The sequence below is a fragment of the Diospyros lotus genome, chromosome 15 (assembly GCF_014633365.1).
Source record: "Diospyros lotus cultivar Yz01 chromosome 15, ASM1463336v1, whole genome shotgun sequence".
NCBI classification, from domain to species: Eukaryota; Viridiplantae; Streptophyta; class Magnoliopsida; order Ericales; family Ebenaceae; genus Diospyros; species Diospyros lotus.
In genome coordinates, this window is record NC_068352.1 from 19,421,468 (window position 1) to 19,438,582 (window position 17,115).

The 17,115-nt window shown below is 35.0% G+C and overlaps 1 protein-coding gene across 1 annotated transcript; it reads right to left on the reverse strand.

Moving 5' to 3' along the window:
• Window positions 1-479: 479 nt before the first annotated feature.
• Window positions 480-4,984, reverse strand: LOC127792018 (ketol-acid reductoisomerase, chloroplastic). Its single transcript, XM_052322299.1, has 10 exons — window positions 4,878-4,984; window positions 4,691-4,783; window positions 3,860-3,925; window positions 3,572-3,712; window positions 2,446-2,673; window positions 2,249-2,366; window positions 2,039-2,178; window positions 1,753-1,920; window positions 1,462-1,617; window positions 480-1,112 (listed from the first exon to the last, which is right to left on the reverse strand). Exons 1-10 carry the CDS (start codon window positions 4,980-4,982, stop codon window positions 744-746), a joined length of 1,584 nt encoding a protein of 527 aa, XP_052178259.1. The 5' UTR covers window positions 4,983-4,984; the 3' UTR covers window positions 480-743.
• Window positions 4,985-17,115: the final 12,131 nt, after the last annotated feature.

Below are 17,115 nucleotides of genomic sequence, written 5' to 3' on the forward strand. Positions count from 1 at the left end.
CATTTGAAGTTCTGCTGTTGTTGTTCCACCTTTAACGATAATTTAATGACATCTTAGAGCGTCTAATAGAAGTATTTTGAGTAAAAAAATAAATTTAGAACTTTTTAAAAAAAAAAAATTAAACCAGGAGATGATCTCCTTGTAAATGGCCTAAACAAAACAATATCTAAGTGCAATTTACAATTTTCATGTTATTCAATTAGTAATATGCCTTCCAAATGAAATGAATCCCTTCCTATTCATTTCTCTCTGTAAAAGTCTAAACCTTATGCAAGTCTTTGTTAAGTTGAAAATAATTTATGTAAACTTCTATATAGTTAACAGTAAGGTTAATAAAAAGAGAATAATAAGACAAATCTCAAACAAGTTTACATAAGTAAGAAGAGATGAGTACTTGATGATGTTGATCTAGTTGGAGCCCAGATCCTGCATAAAGTATTAAGGATACCAAAATTTTATTCCCCAAAATCCACAACATATATAAACGGCATATTGATAAAATGCCCCCATTCATTCAGTAGAAGCACAATAAAGCTCAATATGACAAACATATGAAGTGCATATAATTATTCATTCAGTACAAGCAGAACAAAGCAACTCCTGGAAATGCAGTGGCAGGAATCAGTAGCTACTACTTACAGGCAAAACCAGCGACCCTACATGACTTGATAAAACTTCCCCATCTAAGCAATCTAACAGAAACTAGCAGCCAGCTCACGCAAGCTAAATAAATTCTTCGCCGCTTAGTTGCTGGACTGACGCAACTCGGGTCGAACAAAGTCAGCATCTGGCGACACAGAGATGTCAACAGAGGGTCTAAGTTGGGCACAGACCTCGATCGCCCCGTGCACTGGATCCGATAGGAAGTTGCTGATGAGGTCTCTGTTGATGGGAGCACCACTGTCGATTGCCACCAAGGCTTGCTGGGTCAGAATGTAGTCGAACCGGGGAGCCCACTTCCTTGATCCTAGACGTGCTGTTGTCGAACAATTATCAACCATGAATGAGACTCCACGGGCATGCATGAAAGGATTCAGCGAATCCACAGCCTCAATTACGCTTTCATTGATGATCTCAGAGTAGGAGTGGCCTTTCTTCCTCAAAATCTCAATCTGTTCGTTTTAGTAGAAGATTAAAAGATTGTGTCAGACTGAATGATGGAGGATAACATAGGGTCTAAAAGCACTTGACAATATTCTCCAGTATGAAACACCATATTCACAAGATTGGGTTCCACAAGGCATAACAAACAGGAGTTAAATTGCAAAAGCGCCATTACCAAATTGTGTTTAATACATATCCATCAGATAAGCCAAATTTCTTCATTGTTTGCTTATATTTTCCTATTCCATAGTTAGATTCGGATTGCACAGTGAACCTTACCCTCTAAACCAAACATAGAGATTGATGCATGATGGCAGAATCCAATTTTTAACTCACTATTGCAAAAATTGTGCTTACCTGAGCCATCATTAGTGCTACATAGACACCAGCAGTGAATGGGTACAGCGGCCCTAGGTCACCAGCTGGACGAGCTGCCCGAACACGTTCACCTACTTTCCACATCCGAGTCTGATCTATCTTACCCATGGGAAAAGCTGGCAAGCCATCCTTCTCCTGTAAACAAAATAAAATAAAACGAACAATATCCATTCAGAAACAGTGAAGCAGAATGGCACATTTTAACGATAATTTTCCAGAAACATCATTGCAGACCTACATGCATAAACATCAGAAAAGGTAAAAACATACATAAAAGCGACGTCCAGCCAAGACAACACTCCGGATCTCACTACCACTGGCTACATCCTCATAGCACTCATATAGGATATCCATGCAGGGATAATAGGAGGCACTGTATGCAGCCTCAAATTCCTTTTTGTCATCTACAGATAATGAATTGTACACAGACAGCATGCCCTGTTAAAGGGAATGAAGCAGTATACAGTTAGGAAAACATCCTAACTATGAAATGGTTGAGAGTTTAGCAACAGATGATGAATTGCCCACGCAGATTCCACCTCTAGAATCAACTAACCTGAGTTGATATGGTCTTAGAAATAATCCCCGTTATGCACTCAACAGTATTCTTGTACGCCAAATCTTCAGTCATTCCTTTTTCAGTATACCTTCTAAACAAGGTCTCAACAATTCCATGCACAGCACCAAGCAGAATGCCTATTAAATCACACAAGCAAATATTAGATGTTAAAAACAACATAAGATAAGGGTGATGAAAACAGCATACCTCGTTCACCAAAAATATCACTCTTATATTCCTGCTCCAGTGTAGTTGCAAATGTAAAAGGAGAACCAAGGGCAACAGACCAACCAAGGGCAACATCAGTGGCCCTACCATCCACATCCTGTAAAGACATTGGTAGCTGAATCATATGAACAAAATACCAGCAAGGACGATACATGACATAGAGAACAGAAAGATACCTGGTGGACACCAAAGCTGGAATTTATTCCAGCACCATTTATCTCCTTCCCTTGAACATAGAGTCTCCGCACAGATGGGCCCATTCCCTTGGGACATACAGCTATCACGCCAATGTTCTTTGGGAAATCAAGGCCCATTGACTGCAAATGACCAAGAAGGAACCCATGGGAGAGCCCGAGAATGCTATTTGGCTTCATGTGAGAGAATATTTTCTCATAATTATCAGCCTGCAATATTTAACAGATGAGCTCAAATTGAATCAGAAAACATAACATACACCAAAATCATTTATAAAGTGCATGTATATAAAATTGACCACGGTCCAACTATGACTCATTGTGGATAGTCACTTTAATATCCTATCAGGCCCCACAGCGAATTTAGTGGGTGGAGGACTGTTTCCTTGTCATTGCCCTTCAGTTCAGCAGTACCTTCCCTCTTCCTCTTCTATGTATCCTTAATCCTTTGTGGCATGGTTTCCTTGAGACTTTAAATAAACTGCCCTTTTATCTAAAAGGAACTTATGTGTCAGCCTCTAGAAATATTTTAAGATCTGTGGGTTCCATTTTTCCTATATCAGGATATTATCAGGAAAAATTCACCAATTGATTTTTCCATTACACGAGATAGGGAATAGAAGAAGTTTGTAATTGCCCAAGATGACACATGCTCTTCTATAACAAGCAATGGTATCAACAAAATTGGCAACATCAAAGAGCTTCAAGATGCAACAGAAAAGAGGTATATGAAAGTTAATCACATACTTCTTTAAACCCCAATAGTAGTAGAGGTGAGTTCATTCAGGAATATTTATCAATCTAATGCTATATTTTCATTTTGACACATAGAAAGTAAAAGGAATTCACCAATTAAAATAACATATTTTCCAGAATTCACAACTTTTGACAACATAATTTCACAACTGACTAAATGTGCAAAAGTAATAAAGCACCAATTTATGGGAGGTGCAGCCAAAAAGCACAAGAATGTTGATCATGCTCAACTTTTTAAAAAGCTTTGCTCTCAAGAATTGGTATTATCAGGAAAACAAAACCATGAAAGCAAGATCAAATGTTTCAGCCAAAAATTTTAGTTAAGAAATATACAAATGTACAATCTACCAACCTGTGCTGCATCAGAAATCAGAAGCAGCACCAAATCACTACCAGATACTGTCTCCCATATGTCACCAAGGGTTCCATCCTCTTCCTTAAAACCAGCAGCCCGTGCCTCAGCAAAGGAACGAGAACCCTTCCTGAGACCAATCTATATTGCAACAAACATGTTAGGAGATGAGTAGTTTAACAACATACCTAGCTGATGACTAAAAAATGGGGGAAAAAAAGAGTAATGTTAATTCTAGCAAAGTCAGTGAACAGTTAAGAAAGGGAGTTACAGGAAAACAAACATCACCTTGACCACAATGACAGATTTTGCTTCCGCAAGAGAATCCCTCAGATTTTGTGCTTGTGCAGGGCCCTAACAATGAAAAAGAAGCATGTTGTTTTATCCTAACATAGATCCATATTGATGGCATCTATTTACAAATATCCACAATCACAACAGAGCATTCAATGAATTTGTTTAATTAAGTATGGAAATTCACAAGACGATTCCCTGAAAACCAGAAAAGTACATAGCAAGTCATAGAAACCATGACAACAGGCACATGTAAACTAATTTAGCTGGTGGCACTTATGTATGTGTAAACTAATCCCAGAAGACCACACGACAAAACATGGAAAACAATGAGAGCAAGCAAATGTAAACTAATTTAGCAGGTGACATTCACAGTGAGATCTTGCATTAATTTCCACCCTCGGGCCAAAAACTGGGGTTTAGGGTCTCAAATTAGTAAAACTGTAACAGTCAAGTATTTTTATTTTCCTCTAGTTCGTTTGAAAAGAGAATGCCAGTTTATTTTGGAAGCTGATCACCACTTGTCCAAGCCCAAATGGCCACTGGAATAGAATGCAAGAAAGTTCAAGGATTCAAACTTTGAATGCTTCGAAAATTAGCAAACCCTACAAATCAATCGAGTATAATACATTCATCGGACCAATTAAAAACAGTAAGACGAACGTCAAGAGAAACAATAACAAAATACGAGCAATGTTGCATTACAAATCAACAACTTAGACACATATACACAGGAACCAACCAGAACAAAGTGTCAAGCCATAGAATCGAAAATATTCTGCTAGGAAATTTAAGACAGTCCAGGTAATTCGGAGTGAAATGAACCTGTGAGCCCCAGCCGATAACCCCAATTTGCTTGATTCCCTTGAATGCATCAGGCAGCAAAGGGAACAAATTCCTCCCTCCTCTCACAATATACTAGAAAGAAACCGAAACAAAAAAAAAAAAAAATCACTCGCAAATCGAAACGAAAAGACAGAGATTCTAAGAATTATGGCGGCCAACAAAATACCTCATCGTGACCAGCGAGAGTAATCTTCTCCTTCCTGAAGACGGAGGTCTCGAAATCGAGAGGGCTCGGGGCCTTGAGAGCAGCCATGGAAATGAAGAAAAACATGATTTCTCAGATGTTTTTAGTTTTAAAGAGGCCTATTAGCACAAAAAAATTAATTTTTTTTGTGTTTTTATAATTTTATTCAAAAATTTTAATTTTGATAATAAAGTACTAATTTAATCAATTAATTATAATTTTATCCACAATCTGAATCCGATTAGTTAGGTCCAAGACCTACTGATGTGGCATACCATTTGACATTTTAGAACATTTTGAGTGAGCCCTACATACATATGTATAAAAAAATAGGCCTATTAGCATGAAAAAATTAAACTTTTTCGCTTTTTTATGATTTTATCAAAAAATTTAATTTTGACAATAAAATCCTAATTTAATTAATTCGTTCCAAATTTATCCATGACTTGAATCTAATTCAAGAGGCATCCACGACCCGTTGACATGGCATGTCACATAACATTTTAAAACATTTTAAATGGCCTCACATGCACCTGTGTAAAAAAAATAAAAAAATAAAATGATATTAAATATTATATATATTTAACACATATATATGTTATATATATATGTGTGTGTGTGCACAGAGAGAAAGAAGTAGGTGGAAGATAGTGATGGTGATGAAAGAGGATGGCGATGGCAAACGATGACGGCAATGACCGATCTAGAAGTTGGAGGCGACGATCGATCTAAGCTTACTCCTGCTCACGGCAACGACGATTGATCTGGAAGTTGAACCAACCATCGATCTGGGCTTCCTTCTACTCAGGGCCACCTCACAAAAAGCAACTAACGCCCCTCTGCTCTTGCCAACTGATGATATCATTTGTTGATTGCCTCGCCCTCATTGTCAGTCGCTTAAGCCGGCCCCATCGATGTCGACAACCAGCCATCAAGCTTCCAAATTTAGCCTTCTTCTAGATCAATCTCCATCGCAACCTCTAATTTTTAGATCGATCGTCACCATCACTGTCCTTCACCTGTCGTCCTTTATAAATATATCTACAAAGTGCACACACACACACACATATATATATATAACATATATTTAACATTATTTTAGTTTTTTTTTTTTTTTTTGCACATGTGCATGTGGGTCCACTCGAAATGTTTTAAAATGTCAAGTAGCATGCCACTTCAGCAGGTCTTGAACGCTAATGAATCTGATCTAGGTCATGGATAAAATTGCAACAAATTGATCAAATTATGATCTTATTGTCAAAATTGAAACTTTTAAATAAAATTGCAAAAACACAAGAAGGTTTTAAATTTTTGTGCTAATAGCCTTTTATTTACACGTGCATATGGGACCCAATCAAAATGTTTTAAAATGTCAAGTGACATGCCACGTCAGTGGGTCTTAGACGTTGACAAATTGGATCCAAATCGTGAATAAAGTTACAACTAATTGATCAAATCGGGACATTAAAAGAATTCTCACTTTTATGATTTTTATGTATTTTTGTAGAATTAAAAAAAAATTTGATTGAAAAGTTACTTCATTAATTTGAATTTATTGATGTTAAGTAATCGTTATAATTATGAAGTTCAAATATATATTTAATAAAAGTTAAAGTTTATTATATAATTATGAAGTTCAAATGTAACGGTCTGCCTCCCGGAGCCCTTACCGTGCATAGAGAATTCGTGAGAGAGTCATTATTTGAATAATATCGAACAAAAACACAAACTAAAACTCACACACAACTCTTTTAGAAATCATAACTTTTTATATCCCATAACATTACATAACCGTCTTTACATAATCATTCACAACTTGAGCTCATCTAGACTTACAAGACATACATCCATCTTAAAAACATAAAACATTAATTTTAACACAAACACCATGACACCCAGGATCTAGTTTCAGGAGAACTCTGCACTTGCTATCCTCTGCACCCAAACCTCGCTGGACGAATCTGGCAACTCAGACAAATTCCTGACCTGAAATGATGGAAAGCAAACGTGAGTCACAAGACTCAGCAAGCTCTAGAAAAGAATGTTGTAAGTTAAAGACTGAACTATTCCCGTAACACCCCATGCAATTCATGTCAATGCAATGTCATACCATGCCATGTTCAATACCTGCTTTACCTCTAGATGCATAAACATATACTAAACTTCACATAAGCGGTCCTTGGGGCCCATATCAAACATACACTGGCGCCCAAGTCCAACATACAAACCTGTTGCAGCCCTATATAGGCTACCATATCATCATTCATGACTTGTATTTTCCTATCCTTTGTTGGTTTTTCCTGACATTCATAACATTCATTTCCTGACATTCAACATTTGGCTTTTCCAGTCATCATAACATGCCTTTTCCTGTCATCATCATAACATAACATCATACCATACCCTCTTTCCTTGCTACTCATCATAACATAACATCATATCCTGCTGAGGTTGTGGACCACTTCCACGACATACGTTCTGTGGTGGGTCACACCAACCCGTGGTCCACTGCCACGGCATACGATCTGTGGTGGGCGCCACTCATCATCCATACTCATCACTTAAAATCACACATTCTCACCATGCAATGTAATAAATAAGAAATGCAATGGCTTTTACAGCATAAACGTGATGACAATGCCCTCATAAACCAAACATCAGGACATGCTACGCCCACATAAGAATTCACACATGCGATATGCTCTAAATGCACCATCTCACCTAGAGTACCCAAGTTGGCTCTTAGACCAATCGGGTCATGCAAATGCTCACACATCCCATCACACACAAAGCATGTCCCCTAAATGAATGCAACACAGTCCCTATGCAGCACACACATCATGATATGCACAAACTAATGCGGGAATCTGGCAGCACTAGCTCTTCTGGCCCGTTTAACGTTTATCGCAACAGCCGATGACCAGCACCCATACATCCAGCCATCAACTCCATGACCCACAGTCGACAATCAATGGCTTTGTACCCCATACCCTTAAACATCCATAAACGACATTAAACTTAGTCACTTAAGCTTATCATTTCGCTCATTTAATCCATGACAACATAGACACCATTATGTCATCCACGTTCTCATCTCTTCTCATACACAGGAAACCATCTCCACATACATAATAAATTATTAACATAACCCCATCAAACCATAATCAACTCTTCTAAGAACCTAGCCCAACGGGTACGGCATCATTCCCAAAGAAAGTGGGGTGACACGAAGCCCCATGATGAACGAAATGAACGACACTAAAACATCATTTACTTAACTTATTTAATCACCAATATACCCATTATTGACATATAAGTCATGGAATGGTTGCCACACGGATTATTGTTATCAATGCGTGGAACCGAATCACGGTGAAAGAGGGCTTAAAATACAAGAAATAGGGGTGTCAACGGTTCGGATTGATCCAGTTCTATAAGAATCTAGAACCGAACTATTTTTAACGGTTCCAAAAAAATAAGAACCGTAACTGAACCATTACATATATAAAACCAAACGATGACCAATCCGTCGCATCGGACCGGTTTCGGTTCTATCCAATTAACATTTAGCTTCTAAATATTTTCGTAAAATATGAAATTACAAACAAATTTGTTAATTAAAATAAACTCATAACTTCATTAATGCTTCAAATCTTAAAGTAAAAGTAGAACAAAATAATTTGTAGACTACCTCATCAAATTAGATTACATCGACCATTTAGTATAGCAATAGCGCATAAAAGTTTAGAAATAAAAGAGTTCATGAATAACAATAACAAACAACAAAAAAGAAATAAACAAAAACTAGCAGATTAAAATTGCAAGTAATAATATATTTATGCGTATGTATATATATGATGTTCTACCCTTGTGTTTAGTTTTGATGATGAAAAATAATACCTTGTTTTATCCCTAAGTCATGAGTCAAGTCTATGGTTTTCAACATAAATCAATTTCAATATCAAGTATTATTTTGTGAGAATGAAAATCAAATGAATTTCAAGTATCAAGAATTCAAAGTCATATTTTTCTAAGTCTGGAAGGTTAGAGCACCTTATAAGGAGACATATATAAAAATGTTTTAGTTTTAGAAAACTAACTTCCGGTAATTCAATAGTTAACATTCATTAGTGATAAAATGATTTTTAACGAATTTTTCAAAAAATAGAAAGTATATATCTTAGAGGTGGTAAAATCGCAAAATCCTAAGTTCCTACTAAAATCCAAATTCTACTTTTTTATTCTTATGGATTTTGATTTTTTAGATATTTTTATTGAATCCAAATGGGGGGTACTTTCTTATTTACATTTATGTACTTTCTTATTTACATTTATGTGGTGATGTTTTGTATTAATCAAGTGTGCTTCTACATGTTATCTGTTAAGTTTCCAGATTTTTCAAGAAGATAGTCGACTATGATGTTTTCTTGTTTACTGCTGTCGACTATGCTGTTTACTGCTGTCGACTATGCATAAGGATAGTCGATTATGCTTGTTTAATCTGTCGACTATATATGGCCTCTGTCGACTATATTTCATTCTGTCGACTATTGTGTAAGGATAGTCGACTATGCTATTTCATCTGTCGACTATGTTTGTTCATGAATTTCAAAATTTTCTTTATAATTTTTGATCTGTCGATTATGTAAAAAGATCTGTCGACTATGAGATTTTTGTGTTATAAGATAGTCGGCTATGCTTTTCTGTCTGTCGACTATGGCTAGTTTTATTTGATAAAATAGTCGACTAACCTATTTTCTTTGTCGACTATGTGTTTCGCAGAAAGCTTCCAACGGCTATTTTTTCAAATTCCAACGGCTCCAAACGGCTATATTTCTCTTCAACTTTGTGGGACACTTATATATACATGTCATGGATAACCAAGAGAAGGCTAATGGACGGAAACGAGATGATCTAAATATTACAAATCATTTTATTCTTGCTTACAGTGTTCTCTATGCTTTCATTGTTATATTTTTCTATGCAAGGCTTTGTTCTATCATTGTAAATCTATTCTTAAGCCTAGTTTTCATTGTGAGAGAACTTGTAACTAAGAGTGTTAACTCTTAGCTTCTCTCTTTCATTTGTATCGTTGTTATTTTCCTAGCTTGTGTAGCTAGAGGGCCCATTTGAATGGGAGGTTGTAATTCCTAGTCTCGGACTAGAGAACCTACTCGGGTTGAGTAGGGGGTTGATAGTGGATGGTTTGAAAAATCCTTGGTGAGGAGATAAGGTAGTGGATTAGGTTTGGGTTAAGCCGAACCACTATAAATCTTTGTGTTCTCTCTTGCTTATGTTTCTTTTTATTTGTTTATCACTGCTAGCATTTCATTATCCTCACTTGCATTGAGTTTTTATTTTCAATCAAAAGGATTTCAAAGTTCTATCAATTAAGTTTTTTAAAATAACCAATTCACCCCCCCTCTTGGTGTGTGCCATAGAACCTACTGTTCTAACAATATATACCCAAAAAATTATAATATATATACAAGTATAATATCGATTCTAGTTCGGTTCGAACCACGGTTTAAAAAGAAAAATCAGTAACCAAACCAAATATATTGATTCTTAATTTTTTAGAACCAAAACCTAACCGTTGAACCATAGAACCAATCCAAAAGGCACGGTTCAATTTAGTTTGGTTCGGTTTACTGATTTTTGGATATTTTTTGACACCCCTAACAAAAAACTACGAAGACTTTCACAAGAAATAAAGGATATGAGGAGAGAGTTAGGAGCTTGCCTGCAGATAGCTGATCCTAGCTTCTCTCATACTCCCATTGCGAAGTAAAACCTTTAACAGAAAATAATAAGTTTATGGCCTATATTAATCAAATCTAACCGTATAAAATCCGTAATTTAAATGTATAATACTTCTGATAATTTTACTCACTTACCTGGCTAATTTAATCACGAGATAATCCCAAAATCTCCTAATTTTCCTCCTTATTTTCCCATTTTTCCTCCCATTTCTAGCTGACGCACACCATTTCTTCTTCCTTTTATTCCCTCAATTTCTCTCTTTTGCTTTTTCTACTCGAAAATGCCCGAAATGGGCTTTAAAAAGGCCAAACATGAGTGGCCAAGACGCGGCCACGTGGCAGCTGCTGGGAAGCCATCGCCTGAGGGCCGAAACGAGCCCTCCTCTTTGGTTGAAAAATTCATCCATTCTCTCTCGTGTATGCAGCCTCCACGTAGAATCGAACCCGCGGCCACCTCCCTCGCACACGCACACACAACCGCCTACGCTGGCTGCCATCCTCATACATATAATGCTTTTTATTAAATTTAAGGGGACTTCACGGCCCTTCTTGAAATTGCTTTGTAACTCCCAAAATTTCCTAAATCGCCACTCACGCCCCCATACTTCTTTTATTCCTTATTCCACTTACACCCCAAATTTCTAAAAATTCACCCAAATCGATTTATTTTATTTTTTTTCTTATTTCTGTAAATACTCTCAAACAAAATAATTAATTACCTTAATTATCCATTTCCTCAAAACAACATAAATAAACATTTTCTCTTAAATCCTCAAATATTCCATAATGACTTCAAATACCAAAATTAATAATCATTATTTATTTCCCTAATTTCAAGATGTTACAACTCTCATTTGAGTGTAACCCTGCATCGATTTGTGTCTCACATTTTTAGGTTAGGCATTATAATTGACAACCATCTTAAGAATTCACAAAGCACGCACAACCTTAAAACATTCAAGAAATTAAGCTGTGCTAGCTCCTATTAAGTGTCAACGACATCATTTGTCTCTTTAACTATTAAACCCAACAAAAAATGATGATGAACCACACGAGTGTTGAAAAAGTGGCACAAATAAACATTGTGGCATGTCATATTGAGGCTAAATTTTTGTAGGACCTATTAAATATTGTAATTGGGTCGAAATGGATTCTTGTTCTTCGTCATGAGGAGATCAAGTTGGTATATTCATATAACCAAAATGATAAATGGATGAATGATAAATTGAATTGGGAAGGATTGCATATGTTACGGATGTTTACAATATAATATATATAATACAATATTATAATATATTGAGGGAGCAAAAAGGCGCATGATCCGCCTGGGCTCCTAGGAGAATTGTTGTGATGGTGCTTGTGTATATAATATATGTATATTATATATATATATATATATTAAATAGAAAGAGGCTAACAACCCATTTTCTTTAATGCATGGACTCCTTCACTTTTTCTCTTTCCTCCCTAATTCCTACAAATGCATTGTGCGCACATAAGGCTCTCTCTCCCCTTCTCTCTCTTTCCTGATTTCTAGTGTGAGCACAACAACCTACACACTCCGAAATATGAGGCCCAATGTAGGCGTGCTAGTCACCAACGAGCTTCTTGTAAATTGAGTCCGTCGTTTCTTTGAAAAAAAAAAAAAAAAAAAAAACAACACAACTCTCACTTCCATTTTTCCAAATACCGCTCTCATATTCTGTCCCATTCACATAGTGTTCGTTGTTCTTCTAGTTCGTTGTAAGGCTTTGAAGCTAGTGCTAACTTCCAAACCGTTAACTGTTGTATCCTATGAGACAGACGCCAACCAACCCCATGCATTCTCGGTGAGCCAATGAATATGTTTTAAGAGTATTGTGTCTCACACAGGCCTCGGTTTGCAACCCCTATGTTATTTTGGTTCTATTATCTAATTTTTTGTATTGTTATTTAGATTTCTTCAACATTAATCTATTGTTTTTATAACAATCTTAAAATAGATTTATCTCTCGCAATGGCTACTCCTATGAATTATGCTAGAACCTCTAACAATATAGTGCAAGGATTTGTCCTTTCAGTCCATATGCCTGTGGGCCATGGTGAAAAGCCTGAAAAATTCAACGGATTGAATTTTAAGAGGTGGCAATAAAAGATGTTGTTTTACCTTACTACCTTGAATGGTGTGAGACTCTTGATTGAGGAGGCTCCTAAATTAAAGTAGGATGAAACAGACGTGCAAGTCATCAACATAGTTGAAGCTTGGAACCAATCTGATTTCTTATGCAGAAACTATGTTTTAAATGGTCTACATGATTCATTGTACAACATATACATTACAATGAACAATGCCAAGGAGCTATGAGAATCTTTAGACTGGAAATACAAATCTGAGGATGTTGACTGCACTCTCACCCTGCAATTAAAACACAATAAAAACAAATCATAATAAAACTTTTATATTTTTTTTATTTTGGTGAGAGGTTTATACTCGCTAGTGTACGAGTGCAGTTGTAGCCCAAATTTAAATTTATATTTTCTGGATGAATCCAGGTCGTCCACTGAGAGATTTATTTATGGCAAAAGAAAAAAAATGTCACACACACGCACACACATTTGGACAAATTGGCAACAAGGTTTTTTTTATGGTTTTATTTTTTAGACAACAAATACTAAAAAATAAAGTAAGGAAGAAATTGAAATGAACATTAAACGTAAAAATATGAATTTGGATAGTGCTCGAGTTAAGATAATTTCAGTACCAACCCGTTGATTCCCAAATTTTAGCATAAAAGATTAGCAATATTAATTTAATTTCAGATATGAGGGTTTGTTATTAAATGCAATTAGAGATGATGATAGTTCTACTTTAAGCAATCCCATACATGATATGCGAGATTCTAATTTAAGCAACTACCATAAATTCAATTACAATTAATATACAAAACAACTAAATTAATCATCCAGGTTTGGGTATGATAGCGTTTCCAGTTCTAGTAACTCTCATGCGTGACATGAAAGCTCTAAGTTAGGCTTACGCTCCAATCCAAACCTAGTGATTTCTCAATAATTAAGATACACTCATATTGAAATTTAAATTTATGTTACTCATTTAAAGCGCAGCTTTCTCTGGGAATCATTGGCGTTGGACACTGTCCTTGCCTTAACTCAAGATTAGATTTAGCTACTCATTTCCATTTAAAAGTTAATTGACATGAATTTAAACGACGTAATTTAAATAACAGAATTTAAATGACAAGAATTAAAATAGCAGAAACTAACCGGCCATTTAAGCGGTGGATAATTAAATGACATGAATTAAAATTGCAAAAATTTAAAGGCATAAACTAACCGGCCATTTAGGCGGTGAATAATTAAATGACAAGAATTAAAATTGCATAAATTTAAAGGCACAAATTAACCGGCCATTTAGGCGGTGAATAATAAAGTAATAATAAATGACATAAGAATTTAAAAGAAGAAAGAAATAAGTAAGATTATAAGAGAAAGTACTAAAGAAAATGAGAAAGAATAAGAACAATTCTCAAAGAGAGAATTATAAGGAAACAACTAAACTTTTATTCAAGAATAATAATCACACTTACAAATGCAATCAAGTGACCTATTTATAGGCCACAAGATGCAATACAAACCACACAATTTCAATTATTCAACTAGACATAATTATATCTAATGGGCACTCACACACTTAAAGTTAAATGAATTTTAGCTATAATACACACCTAATATTAAATGGATTTTAGCTAAAATACATACATAATAAAGCACTCATAAAGTTAAATGGATTTTAGCTATAATATCCACCTAATAGTTAAATGAATTTTAGCTAAAAAACACACCTAATAAAGCTCTCACATAAAAAATAAAAATAGATTTTTATAAATTGGTTTTTTAATCTTCATTAGGATTAAAAATAATCCCTGGGCCTTCTCCAAATAATATCTTTCATGGGTTGCTCAAATTGGGCCTTAATTCTTCGTGGGTTTGAATTCTTCATGGGCTTTAATTTTTCATGGGCTTGATTTCTTCATTGGTTTGATTTCTTCATGGACTTTAAATCTTCATGGGCTTGAATTCTTCATGCCTAAAAAAAAAATAATTTAATGTTATTAATAAATTATATATTATATCTATGTATTACACATGGCACATATATTATATATATATATATATTACATGCATGCATATAATGATGTATATGTATTATATATAATTTTATATATTATTATTATTATTATTATTAAATTTTACTTTAAAATTTTATTTCATTCATTTTTCAATTTAAACTTGCATATAACCATAAAATATATATTAATATCTAATTTAAACCATTTTTAAGATCAAAAGAAGGGTATAATTATAACAAAATTTTTACAAAATTAATCACTAATCAGATGCTGGGACCAAAAAGTTCATAGTTGGGCGATTCCTCAATTTTAAAATGGTGGATTCCAAAATTGTGGTGAGTCAAGTGCAAGAACTTCAAGTAATTTTACATGAAATTCATGCAGAGGGGATGATTCTAAGTGAATATTTCCAAGTGACCATTGTTATTCAGAAGTTACCTTCTGGTTGGAAAGAGTTTAAGAACTACCTTAAGCATAAGCAAAAGGAAATGAATCTTGAAGAGCTGATTGTTAGGCTTGGAATTGAAGAAGACAATAGAGGGTTAGAGAAGAAAGGTTTCAGTCCTAATGTTGTTAAGGTGAATGTACTAGCATAGGCAAAACTCCAAATACAAGAAGAACAAGTCGAAGCTAGGACCGAGACGAGGAGTCTCCAAGAACAAGTTCCAAGGGAAATGCTTCAATTATGGCAAGATGGGACACAGATCTATGGAGTAGTGTAGACTTCCAAAAAAGAAGACCAGGAGCCATGAGGCATATGTGGTGTATACCATGACTGAAGATATGTCCAATATAAGCCTGTTAGCCATGGTATTTGCGGTGAACTTGGTCGGGTCTAACTCGAGAGAATAGTGGATTAACACTAGTGCCACAAGACATGTTTGCTCAAATAGGGAGTTGTTCACCATCTTCGAGCCACTTAATAGGGAGAAGGTTTTCATGGGCAATTTTACTTCTTCTAAGATTGAGAGATAGGGGAAAGTGCTATTGAAGATGACATCTGGAAAAAAAACTGACTCTAAACAACGTGTTGTATGTGCCAAAAATTTGCAAGAACTTGATGTCCGGGTCGCTGTTGAACAATCATGAATTCCGTATGGTATTCGAGTTAGATAAAATTATTTTGTCAAAATCTAGAATGTATGTTGGGAAGGGTTATGTGCTAGATGGGCTTTTTAAGCTCAATGTAATGACCATCATGAATAAGAGTACTAAGCCTTCAGTTTACTTGCTTTAGTCCTCCAATTTATGGCATGGTAGACTAGATCATGTTAATTATGATATATTGCGTAGATTAATTAATTTGGATCATATACCCTCTTTCCATATCGATTCAAACCATAAGTGTGAAACTTATGTAGAGGCAAAATTAACAAGATCATATTTTAAAAAAAAAATTACACACCGAACCCCTTGATCTAATTCATAATGATGTGTGCGATTTAAAATTTGTACAAATAAGATATGACAATAAGTATTTTATTAATTTTGTCGATGATAGCACAAAATATTGTTATGTATATCTACTTAAAAGTAAGGATGAAGATTTAGAGAAATTTATTCTCTATAAGAATGAAGTTGAAAATCAACTTGATGAAAAAATTAAAGCATTAAGAGGTCATCGAGGTGGAGAGTATGAAACACTGATTGGCGAATTTTATGCACAACATGGAATTGTACATAAAGTCACAGCGCCTTATTCACCTCAATCAAATGGTGTAGCGAAAAACAAAAATCGCACATTGAAAGAAATGATGATGCGATGTTAATAAGTTTTGGACTACCTTAAAACATGTGGGGTGAAGCAATTTTATCAAGCAATTATCTTTTAAATGAGATACCTCAAAAGAAAGAAGAAAATGCTCCCTATGAATTCTAGAAAAGTAGGAGACTATCCTACAAATACTTAAGAGTGTGGGGCAAAAGTTATTATTTTGACACTAGAAAAAATGAAAATAGGTCCTAAAACAGTAAATTGTATTTTTATTGGGTATGCACATAACAATAATCCTTATTGATTCCTTGTTTATGAGTCTAAAAACCCAGATATACACAAGAACACTATAATGGAATCAATAAATGCATTATTCTTTGAACATGTGTTTCCTTGTAACTCTAATGAGAGTTCAAGTTCATTTAAATGAACATATGATACTATGAATAAAGAGAGTCATAATTCAGAATATGAACAAAAACTTCAAAATGAACCTAGACGAAGCAAAAAAATAAGAGTAGAAAAATCTTTTGGCCCAAATTTTCTAACTTACTTGTTAGAAAAAGAACCACAAAATTATGAAGAGACTATAGGTTCTTCAAAGGGACTTTTGTGGA

Excerpts from the sequence above, each read along its gene's own strand:
- LOC127792018 (XM_052322299.1), bottom strand. The coding sequence starts at position 4,982 with ATGTTTTTCTTCATTTCCATGGCTGCTCTCAAGGCCCCGAGCCCTCTC. Across the intron at positions 4,784-4,877 it reads CTCTCGCTGGTCACGATGAG|TATATTGTGAGAGGAGGGAG; the intron begins GTATTTTGTTGG and ends GTTTCTTTCTAG. Across the intron at positions 1,618-1,752 it reads TGGCTGGACGTCGCTTTTAT|GAGAAGGATGGCTTGCCAGC; the intron begins GTATGTTTTTAC and ends TTTTGTTTACAG.